Source organism: Eptesicus fuscus, chromosome 14 (genome assembly GCF_027574615.1).
Source record: "Eptesicus fuscus isolate TK198812 chromosome 14, DD_ASM_mEF_20220401, whole genome shotgun sequence".
NCBI classification, from domain to species: Eukaryota; Metazoa; Chordata; class Mammalia; order Chiroptera; family Vespertilionidae; genus Eptesicus; species Eptesicus fuscus.
Window position 1 is genome coordinate 39505286 of NC_072486.1, and position 12834 is coordinate 39518119.

General features: G+C 38.7%; 1 protein-coding gene across 2 annotated transcripts in view; it reads right to left on the reverse strand.

Moving 5' to 3' along the window:
* The window catches only part of RELN (reelin), a 455662-nt gene that overhangs the window by 213746 nt on the left and 229082 nt on the right, over nt 1–12834 (reverse strand). For both annotated transcript variants that reach the window (XM_008149850.3, XM_008149843.3), the window contains exon 9: nt 1597–1693. In XM_008149850.3, coding sequence (XP_008148072.2) covers nt 1597–1693 — 97 coding nt within the window. The remainder of the gene's footprint in view (nt 1–1596; nt 1694–12834) is intronic.

Below are 12834 nucleotides of genomic sequence, written 5' to 3' on the forward strand. Positions count from 1 at the left end.
GTGTACCTTACCTTTAGGGGTAATCAATCCCCCTTTTTTAAAAAATATTTCATGATGACTATGTTTTTGGCTTCATAAGGAATTTAAAACGATGAAAATAATATATTTAGATTTAAGAAGTGACTGAAAATATGTTCATTCTGGTCACCAAATGGAAAGGAAAATCTGCACTAATATATCTAACAGTTTGATGCATGACCTTAAATTGAAAATCTCATTTAGTAAAAAGCCAAATGGAATCAGCTGAATGTGATCTTTATGTGTTGTAATTATATGTGTATGTGCATTCACTATTTGTCACATCAAAGGTATGCAGTTGTTTTCCAGCAAGAAAAAGCTGCTACAATTTACCTAAATTATGACATACGAGTATTACATAGAGAAAAGATGGAGGTGTGGTTAAAATTTCTAATATTTATGCCGCCTTGATTAAAGACATTTATATAAATAAGTATTTCATGTGCATGATTTTCATAAGTACTAGAAGTTAGAAAGAATAAAAAAAATGTTCTGTTTAAAATGGGCATAGCATGCCAGAGCTTGGCTTAAACAGGTATCTCTACATTATAGATTATTCTGTCACAGAGGAGGATGGTCTATTAAAATCCATGAATTAGAATCATTTTTCTCAGTTTTTGGTTAGACTAGCACTTAGATATGTAACATTTTTAAAATTATGAAATACTACTAGAAACTTTGGATAGACTGGTTTAGTGTTAAAGACTAAGAATCTAATATTTATTTCCCCCTCTAAATAAATCACTATTTTTCAACATGGAAATATAGTAAGGAAAATAGCATGTGAAAAAAGAAAACTAGAAAACTTGTAGAAAATGTTCTACTTGAGTTATTCTAATTTAAGAAGTAAACCAATCAGAATAACGACCTTATAAAATTTCCAGGTATCTTTTTCCTTTTAACATGTTACCATACTTGAAATTAAATATCTATTATGAATTTTGTTTTATGATTTAACCTATGCAGGAGTAAACATAATTTGATTCTTGCTAATTTAACCAAATCTTTTCAACTTGAATAAACTTCTCCCTCAAGTACCCTACCTCATTTTCTTATAAAGGTTTTTTAAATAAAGAAAATATAATAAATGATTACAAGTTGCATCATAACTATGATCATATAATTTTAGAACTGGTCTTAGGAAAGCTAGAAGGAAAATGACAGAACTAGAGATTAGATGCAAAAGGTCTGGCAGCTGTTCACTCACTGTCATTACAGACAAAGGATCAGATTTAGGTGGTAATATTATATATTCCTAGACGTATAAACCAGGCCATAGTCAGGCCACCTGGAGAAATGGGTGATGTAATTTTGTGGAGGATTCTGTGCTTTTACCAAAAAATAATTTGTTAGAGCTACTACCGACAGTGGGAAGTTCCAAGTGGAAAATGACCCTTTTAACAATACTTATTCCAATAGGGCAGATCATGATATGTGTGTCTATGCAACTCAGCATAATTAACAACCAGAGTACTTTTAACCACGAGAAATAAAGTCAGTGGTAGAATGAAGGCAAACAGGGAAGAAGAAATACACCTATGTCATAATTTATGAAAAATACTTTCAATGACAACAAACCTAATTTTCTCGAGCTGAATCCAGTCCGCAGTATTATTCTTGGCATATGATACGATGATGTTGGGGTCTGAATAACTAAATCGACATGAACCTGAACCTGTAAATAGCAATAAGTTTCAAAGTTAAAAAACCTTGTAATGACATAGTATCCTTTATGATAAATATTTTAGATACTTTTTCTTAACCATTTAGATATTTAACCGATTGTTTCCTCATTTTTCTAACTTTGCTAGAATTTCTTGTGAATTGTTCTGATGAATATTATTTGGTAAATAATTTTAGGAAACAGAAAAAAGGCAAACAAGGAAAACTGTAGATTTACTTAGAGATACACAAACTTCTAAATTAAATTATAAAATAAGCACATATTTTCTATGCCAAAAATATCTCAATATTATAGAATGATTGGTAATGCACCATGGTTCTTGCAAGTTAATATCAATTAATAGTGATTGCATTAAATGGTATGAAAGTCATTACTTTTTTAAAAAAATGTTTTTATTGCCCTGATAGGTTTGGCTCAGTGGATAGAGCATCAGCCTTCGGACTGAAGGGTCCCAGGTTCGATTCCAGTGAAGGGCATGTACCTTGGTTGCGGGCACATCCCCAGTGGGGGATGTGCAAGAGGCAGCTGATCGATGTTTCTCTCTCATCGATGTTTCTAACTCTCTGTCCCTCTCCCTTCCTCTCTATAAAAAAATCAATAAAATATATATTTTTAAAAAATGTGTTTATTGATTTCAAAGAGAGGAAGGGAGAGGGAGAGAGAGACAGAAACATCAATGATGAAAGAGAATCATTGATTGGCTGCCTCCCACATGCCCAACACTGGGGATTGAGCCCGTAACCCTGGCATGTGCCCTGACCAGGAATCAAACCGTAGCTTCCTGGTTCATAAGTCAACACTCAACCACTGAACAACACTGACCTGGCTAAGTCATTAAATTTAATAAGGAATGAAAACATCCTCTTGTGTGTGTGTGTGTGTGTGTGTGTGTGTGTGTGTGTGTTATTTAAATGATGAGAGAGTATGTGAGAAAATAAAATATTGTAAAGAAAACTCAAGCACTAAATGAACTATGGAAGATATGATTTATATTATTTTATTATAACCCAACATTAAATATTTAAAAGAGGGACATTATATCCCATTGTGACTACTTGGTGATTATTTCTCATTATTATTTTCAATATTGGAAATATTTATACCAAAGAAAGTTTTAAAGCTCAGACAAAAATGTGTTTCTGCATGTTCAATGAACTCATATAATAAAACATAGTATAACTGTAATTTCAAAGATCTTTGGGTACCCCAAACAGTCATGAAACATATGTCAGAAGTTTATTTTACTGAATAGCAGGATTTTTAATACTATATTAAAAACAAATGAACCAAAAAAAAAAGAAAAATGGTGCCATTTATGTTTAACCGTTACCCATCTGCTAGAGGGGTCTTGGTTTCAGCAAATGGCATCTGTTGAGTTTTTACATTTCTAGCACGAGTTCCAAGCTTTCATCAGACTCATTTATTTTATTTCAGTGGTGTTTAGTACAACACAGTTCATTTGCAATCACAAAGCTGGCACTGTACTAAAAGGCCAAACAGCAGTTTTCCTAGATTTATTCTCACAGCCAAAACATACGTGAAAAAGCAAGAGAGGAAGGGTATTCAAAGGAAACTTACCCAGCAACTCTGAACTCAAACAGAAACCCACCTTATGTCATTTTGATCATTGCTAAATTCTACCTTTCATAAGCAGCTGCTTAAAATAAATATCACACACTGTGGGACTGGAAATGGAAACCGCCAGGATTATGTAGGACAAACTTGAACACAAACAAGAATAAGGTCTGGCAGACAATCTGTTTATTTCAAAAGAAAATTCAAATTAGCCTAAAGAATTTAAGTGGTATTTATGTGCTTCCTTTATGCTGTATACACCGTAAGTACCTAAAAGCAAACGTATACGGTGAATTCCTGTAAAAGGAAAGAGTAAGACAGATGACAAGCAAACTCTTCCTTACAGAATTCAATTCCTTGAAAATTGTTTACAAATTGAGAAGAGAAGCAAAGCTGATAAACCTCAAAATAAAAATGTGTCCAAAGATGACCTTGATTACAAACATGACTCTCACCTATTTTCTTACTAGAGGTCCGATGCACGAAGATTCGTGTAAGAATGGGCCTTCCTTCCCCTGGCTGCCAGCACCGCCTTCACGCCAGCTGGAGCCACCTTTTTGCTCTGGCCAGGAGCTGCCTTTCTGCCTTCCCATGCTGCACAGAGGCCTGGAGAGGCTGGGGTGGTGTGGAACACCTGCATCATCGCCATGGCGACGACACAAGCATCCCGCCTCAACCCAGCTGCTTGGCGCCTGCATATGCAAATTAGCCCAAAAGGTTTTTGTTGGGTTAATTTGCATGCTCACTCCTGATTGGCTGGTGGGTGTCACGAAGGTACGATCAATTTGCATCTTACTCTTTTATTAGTGTAGATGCTACCATCTCCATGTTGTAAGATTAAGTTGATTATAAACCTATGAAGTAAAACAAAAAGGCACCTGGCAGGTGTCTCACTCTTTCTCAGCCACTTAGTCATTAAATCTTTCACATCTACAGTATTAATATCTTTTGCATCCATCTCCTCCTCACCACTGTCAATGACCCTCATTAGCTCTTGCCAGGACTTTGCAATGGTGATTAGTTGGTCTCCCTGTCTCCAGCCTCACATGTCCTTGTCCAGCCATGCTGTTGCCAGCACTCTTCCTACAAGTGAACTGAATCACGTTACTTCCGTGCTTATAATCAATCCTTTAACAATTCTCCAGCATAAAGCTTTATCACTCAGGATAAAGCCGCACTTAAAGCCGCACTTCCACACACAGTGAGACAAGGGTGCACAGTTCCTGGAGACCAAATGTGTACCCTAGAAAACAGAACTAGCCCAGGGCTACCTTAAAGGGTTCCCATGTGAAAAGATGGTCAAAAGGGCAAACGGACTCCAATGTAGGGATGGACAGCTGGATGACCAGGACTGGGGTACAGGGTACAAGTGGCCAATCAGAGGACAGACACTGCCCATATTTAGTGGACTGAAGTGGGGAGGTCCCCCGCTGGAAGCAGCACCTCCACAAGAGAAACAGTCCGCTTTGGATATCTACCTCACTCTGAGGCTACTCCTACCAAACTACCATTCCAAATGACGCCAGTCCAAAGAATAAATGATTCCCCAGGCCCACTCTGAGTATAGCTGCTCTACATACACTGGGTGAAGTTTTTCTTCACGCAAACCCTTCTGAATTGCAACCACACTGCCACACAGACTTTGATCTGCAGAATAAGATTGTCCTTGCCCAGATTGACAATGATTACTTGACTCTGTGTGGGATGAGGGGATGTCCACGTGCCCAGGTGACTAAGGCCAACCCCAACTCCCCGCTCCTAGATGCTGTGGTAGAGCGCTCACATCCCTCAAAGCACTCTTGTTCAGTGGGGAGACAATAACCAGGCACCACCTGCAACAGCTACTTCTTCTTGATCCTCTTAAGTCAAGAATCTGTCATTGCTGAAGCTGATATTTAAAGCTAAAAAGGAAAGACAAACCCGAATGTCAAATGCAAAACACCCCCTCTTTTTGCAGATCTACTTTCTCTCCTTCAAAGCACTTCCTGCACTCTAAAGTAGCAATTTTGCAAAGAGTTAAAGAATTACTGAAGGAGAAAAGGTAATTTAGAATCATGGGCATACAAGCATCGTCTGAGAACCATTGATGGGCTTAAACTGGTTTAAAATTCAAACACTCTCTGGTACTTATAAGAATATGAGTTCCAGAGACTTAGCTAAAATTGTTTTAGTGCTTTTCTCTTCTCTCATCTGTATTGCCTACTTTGGTGATCTTACCTACTTTCAATGCTTTAAATAACATGTATAACATATGATACCTGGGAGTATATCTCCCATGAGATTTACACTTGTATATCCAACTGTTACTTGCCATCTCTAATGGAAACCTCAAAGTTAATAAATCAATATTACAAGTATTAGGAGATCGGAGATGGCAGCAGAGTAGGTGTAAGTTACACTCTCCTCCTCCCAAGACAAAACTGGAATTACAACTAAGTTATAGAACAATCATCCTGAATAACCAACTGAAGACTAGCTGAGGAGAAGTCTTCCAAGCAAGGATTTACAGAAGAAGCCACACAGAGAATGGTAGGAAGAGCGGAGATGTGAAAAGGGCTGGCCCTGCTCCCACAGGCAGCAGCTGAGGTTCCGGAGGGATATCTCCGTTACAGCGGATCCCACTCAGAAGCATGGGGGTCTCAACCCCAAGCCAGGCTCCCCATCCCAGAGCACCAGAGCTGGGAGGAGGCACCCACATAACATGATATATAAAATACGATATGACCTGCTGTCCCATACATTTTAGACCTTCCTTTTACTGCTCTTCATCTCATTTACTCTGCTCCAGCCACTTCGGACTTTCTCTTACCCGAACACTCCCTCCCAGGGCTTCTGGGCTCCTTCCCTCTGCCTGAAACTACACCGATTATGTCAATTTCCTCCCACCCCATTCCCCACAGACCTTCCCCTGGCTATGACCTTGTTCTCCCTCAGGCATCCGTGCGAATATCACCTCCTCAAAGAAGCCTTCCCTGAGCACTCAATCTAAAAAACTCTATCTCCAATCTCCAATCATCCTCCATGTCATCACTCATTTTTATGTTACTCATAGCACTTACTAGTATGTAAATTTCCCTTGTTTATTTACTTGTTTACTTGCTCATTGTCCAACTCCTGTTAGGATGCAAGCTCCGTCAGAGTAGGAACTGTATCTATCTCATTCACTAATTGTGTCCCTAATACCCAGAACAGTGCTTAGTACTCAGCAGAAGCTCAATAAACTCTGGCTTGATTAGAAATAAATTTTCTGTAGTTTCTTTACATTTTAAATTCTCCATTTCTTTGATTTACTGAGATATGTTTCTACTAAAAAGGGCACTGGGAGGGTAGATAGTACTTACGGACTTTTGATTTGCCTGGATGAGTCACAGTGACATCGATCTCTGACAGCATGCTTTAGAATCTCTGGACTACATGTACCCGTACCACACATTAACTTTGGAACTGCTGTATAGTCAACAGGGCAATAATTCACCCACGTTAATTAAAAAATGTCCCAAAATGACTTAGATGGTTACATAACCCAGCCTGCTTTCGGAATAAAAATATCAGAAACAAATTACACAAGTAATTCTGGTACGTTTTTATCAGCCTGATAAAGTAATGTGAGGAATAACGATAGCCAGATGAATTATTCAATTTACTAGTAAAGTCTTATTAGAATGGCCCAGCATAATTGAAGATAAGCAATTTGCAAAGTAATTCAAAGTAGTCATAATCCACATAGAATATCATCCTCAAGGCACAAGTTCTGACCTCTCCATCAGGAATCATTTCTACTACATTAAAAGAAGTTTCTCAAATGTAATATCTTCTTGATCATAAGACATTATCTTGTCTCTTTAAATTGACTTATTTCGTTTGTTTGAATATTTAATTAGATTAACACACTGCTCTTGGGGGGAGAATACCCATTTTTATGTTTAGGAAGAAACCTAATAAAATTGTAACCTTATAGAAAAATGTGACCAAATTGTAATGTTATGAATTAATGAAAAAATATTTGATAGTAGGTGCCTCTTATGATGTATCACATATCCTTAGATCTTACTTATTTTTTCTCATATGAGGGAAGTCTATATGATAATAGATTCAAGGCTTGTTAGCATTACTGATAATTCTATATAATAGTTTTACTTCACTTTTCAGAGTAAAATTTCCTCTAAGTAAGCTACATTCCAGAGAGGAGGTATGTAAGGACTTAAGAGAATGAACAATGGAGGCAGGCTGCCAGGGTTGTGATCTGGGCTTCTCAGCTGTGTGACCTTGGGCAAGTCACTGACTTTCTCTGTGCCCAATTTACACATTTGTAAAAAGCGAATAATAATAGCACTCTCTTTATAGAACTGCTGTGAAAATTAAAAAGTTAACACATGATAAATGCCTAGAAAACAGTTTTTAGCTCATGCTATTTAATAGATTTCAGCAATGATTCAATATTTTTTGTCTCATTTCATAAATTCATTTACCCTAGAAAAGGGAGCAACTTTCTGACCATACTTATTCATGGACTAAATATAAAATTGAATTACTGCTTATCAAAGAACGTCCAGTACATTTTTTTTTCTCTATAGTTTCTTTTACCTATGCCACTGCCTAACTCTTGAGTGGAAATGCTATAAATTCAATAGGGAAATGAAAACTGAGACCCAAATGAGTTATCTGTTTGTTATCTGTTAGCATCACTGGTACATGTGTTAGTGGGGAAGAGAGGAGTCTACTTGGTAAGAAATGGAGGTGCTCTGAGAGGATGACAAGACATATTGGTGTAAGGACATACAATTCAAAAGGTTCGTACAATTGGTAGAGTGGGGCTGAAAATTTGATTTTGCAGTTCCTAGCATCCAAAGAAAATAGAAAATCTGGTCACTTAGAGTTTTAATAGCACCCATAAAGAAAAAAATTCCAGTAACTCAAGAGAACAATTATGGTTGCTAAGAAGAGGTCTATGTGCATGCCCAATTTACAAGTAAGGAAAGAAACTGTGGCAAAGAGAGGTTAAGAAATTTACTCAGGCCCTGGCTGGTTTGGCTCAGTGGACAGAGTGTCAGTCTGTGGACTGAAGGGTCCAGGTTTGGTTCCAGTCAAGGGCACATGCCCAGGTTGCGGGTTCGATCCCCAGGGGGTTGTCAGCAGGAGGCAGCTGATCAATGATTGTCTCTCATCGTTGATGTTTCTATCTCTCTCTTCCTCTCCCTTCCTCTCTAAAATCAGTAAAAATATATTTTTTTTAAGAAAGAAAGAAATTTACTCAGGGCCAAATGGGATTCAGAAATGGACAGACTAGACATAACCCACTTAGCCAAGTTTATGAGGTGAGGTCAACTGGCAGAGAAAGAACTGTACAGTTTGACTTCCAAATGAGTCATAAACACATAGAAAGATTCTGAATGTAAAAAAATGCATGGCATACAAAAAGCATAATTTTCCATTAATGACTATTATTTATTGGGAATCAGAACACTGGCTGCAGTAGCATATTGTAATCTCTATGATGGCTCTATATGACTACTAAGACAGGCAAAAGCAACAGAGTATTAAATAAAGGGAAGGTGATAGGAGAGAGTGGTATTTGGAAGAGAAAGATGAAGGAACTTGTAGGGGGATATGAAAGAAGTTTGGAAATGACAGTAAGTTTATCAAATGTAAACACATGGCCCTGGATGTGTTGCTCAGTGGCTGTGTTGCTTAGAGTGCTGGCCCATGCACCAAAGGGTCGTGGGTTTGCTTCCTGGTCAAGGGCACATACCTGGGTTGCAGGTTCAATCCCTGGCCTGGTTGAAGTGCACGTGGGAGGCAATCAATCAACATCATATCAAATGTTTCTCTCTCTCTCTCTCTCTTTTTCTCTCTCTCCCCCTCTCCCTCCCTCCTTTACATTCTCTCTAAAAATCAATGGGAAAAATATCTTCAGGGCAGGAGTAACAAAATACTAAATAAAAAAGAAAAAAGAAATGGGGGGATGAGGACAAATATGTGACACCTTAATCAATAAAGAAATTAAAAAAAATAAAAAATAAATAAAATAAAAATAAAAAATAAAAAAGAGCCCTGTCCAAAGCATGTACTGTGTGTGCATTCCTGCATTTCACAAGTGTCTTAAATCACAGGTCCTGAAGCATAGAGTCCAGACTACGTAGTTCATTTTCCAATTTGCTTAGCTTGGCATACTCAAGTGATAACATATATTTTAAAGCAGGACAACACTGAAAAGAGAATAAGAAGCTATAAATTTCTTCTCTATTACTTAAGGCAGAGTTGGCTCAATTAAAATATTCTTAAAAAGAAATGATCACATTACAACTGAATTAACATTGATGAAATGACTTTTAAGTAATTATTTGCTTACACTAGAAACACGCCATTCATCTCTGGGCTATGTTGGAGATGAACCTGAATGAAACTACGTTGAACCTCATGAACCTCAGGGACGCAATACAAGTCAGAGGGAACCTGTAATTTCTGGGACTTGCTAACTGGAGTGCTTCTGTGCAGGGCTGGTTGGGAGACTCTGAAAGAGCCGTTGAAGTTTATAATGCCCAAATACACAAGCACATGAAAAGCAGCAATTATGTGCAAATCAATGAAGCCCATAATAAGCATATTGTAAACCTGTTCATTGTGCCATAGTCCATTTACCATAATATACACGTATGGAGATAACAAATACCTGCTAGGCAAGAAGTTTCTAAATTCATAAATAAATGTCTTCCTTTTATCCCATCCCTCTTGGATAGTTGCTATAAAAACAAACAACTTAAAGAATAGCTTGATTTGGTGTAAAATCAAGGCCATTTCAAAAACAGAAATGTTAGTAATTTCTTCTGTTAAGAATTCAAGACTTACTCCCTTCTTCAGAACAATAGCCCAACAGGTCCATAATCCTTTGAGGTCAGATAAACTTCAGGATCCAAATTATTTACTTAATTAAAGATTTCAGAAAAGTGATGAGGTACATATCCCATATCTCTATATATAAAAAGCCAGTGACTGGAACACCCACCACCCACAGCCCCTCCCTACAGCCAGCCCCAACCCCAGTCAGCCCCCTCCCCAATAGGGGTTGGGGGTTGGGGGGGGGGCTGCCAACCAATTGTCATTGGCCCCTCCCCCCAGCCAGCCCGGCCCTGATCAGGCCGATCAGCGGGGAGAAGGGGGGGTTCGGGGGGGGGGGGCAGCCGGCCAACCTCCTGCCATCTCCTCCTCTCCACAGGCCTGGCCCTGATTCGCCCTGATTGGGGCCAGGCTGGCCGGACCCCACCCATGCACGAATTCGTGCACTGGACCTCTAGTATTATATAACACAATATTTCTGCAATGAAATACGTAAAGATTCACATAGTAGTAAAATAAAAATAAAGATTATGAATAGCCTTAAATAATTTACAGCCAGTTATTGCTGCCATATCAATTCAGGTCATGTGTGGCTTTGCTATCATATAAATGAATATATGGTTTGTTGTTTTTCTGAGGTTTTTTTTTGTAATATGAAATTGCAGATTAGGAATTTGTGAGCTGATATCTCTAGCAGCCCTCTCTATTTCTTTTTACTTTTGTAGTAGAAGGATAAATCTATGGTTTTAGTCTCTCGAGACCTGGATAGTTTTATTTATGCCCTTCTGCACCAAGCCCAGGACTTTTCAAAGTAAATCAGAACAGAAACAATAGAAGAAGCTACTGTCCTCCTGGGGGGTTCCGCGGTGGTTGCTGGTAGCAGCCTCTTTCCTTAAAGCCCTGCCTGAAAAACAAGCTGCCTTTTTAAATGTTCCACAGGGCCATGGGAGGAGGAGAGAACTGAGCGTGCAGAATTTATAGATGGAGAAAAGTACAATCTGAAATCATGCCTCTAGATTGCGGAGCTGTGCCCATAAATACTGAAGGCTCGAGGAGTGTCTGGACAGACCCCTGCTGAGGATTCTGGCAGCTCAAGGGCTGCTGCGGCCATTACTCAAAACTCAGACCTCAGAGACAGGCAGGGCTCCAGGAGCTGCATGGAAACAACAGCATTTGATACGGAAAGATGATAAAGTTATGAAATGGATGTAATCCGGCTACTTAGAACTCCCTGCTGTGACCTGTGCAAATCATAACAGGATCAACACATCTTTTCATCTTTCCAAGGTAGATGAATGGATCAGAGCCATTAACTCAAGATTGTAGTGAATGGGAAGAACAATGAATAAACGGGGAACTGCTGGAGAAGCTTCGAAAAACCTAGACACACTCGCTGGGGATCTTAGGTTAGGGCATTCAGGAAAGAGACTTCCTCGTTCTATATCGTGCAAAAGATGATGAGCAACTTGAAGACAGTGGTATAATAAGCAGTTCTGGCGATTTATCCTTTTTTTTTTTGTTAAGAGAGATTGTACTCAAAAGCATCAAGAAACACAAAGCTGATTTGCTACTTTGCAATTCATTCTTCTTCAGAATCTGCTGCAAGCAGGTCATGGACAATTATCATACAGATTATCAATGTTTTTATAGTTTTACAAACTTTTGTTCAAATATTTCATTGGTGGCAGCTGTGCATGTTTATTTTCCAGTAACAACAATGATGTAGAACAATGATTAAATTATACTTAGATTTTAATTTCCTTTGTTACTGAGTTTGCCAGAAAAATCCTAAGGGCATTAGCCCATGGCATCAGTCATCTACTGTAAGTAGAACAACCTCTTGATAATATGGCAAGTACAGAAGTACTACCTGATGAACCGTACCTAAGTTTAAGCATATAATAATCTAATTTCCAGGATAACTGGTTTAACATGTTTCTTAGTTTTCATGTCTGTTTTATTCCTCCCCTAGTTCAAAATCTAATCTTGGTAAGAATTTATGTATCTGTGCATAGTGTTTTGTAATGTGGCATACACACACACACACACACACACACTCACACACACACACATATGTATATGTATACTTATATATCTGTAAATTTGTTCCATTACTTAGTACATTTTTTAAAAATGTAATCAAGTGTGTACTCTAATAGTGAGCAAGCTTCTTGCCTGATACTCTTTGAAGCAAATTGATTTTGTCACTTATTACCTTCCTGTACATCAGTTATCCCTGGAGTAATTTGGAATGTAGAGTTCAAGGAAAATGGGGGGAGAGGAGAGGATCTACCTAGAAAGATGAGAAGGTGGCCCCATGTGGGCTATTTACCAATTCTCAGAGCACTGCTGAAGTAAATGCAAGAAGAATGGCTGAACAGGGAATGCTCCTCTTGGCTGTGCCAGGTCTCCAAGCCCCTCTTAGGCATTCTGTTAGCTGTTGTCCTCATGTCTGACTGTACTTACACATCCTGCCATGAGCTGCTTCAGAATCTCATAAAATACAGGCTCAAATTGCCTGGCCTGCACCTGCACAGAGACAGCAGCTCATGCCTTGCAGAAGTTCAGGAGTTGTAGCCACAGGGGCAACCCTCTGATTCATGGGTAAGAGGCAGGGAAGGAATAAATGGTTACTGTGTTGGATAATGCTTTGTGGCAGCCTGGGCAGGAAGCATCCCAGGGCCTCTCAGTCCCAAATGACAGGGATGGGAATTGTGACTGAA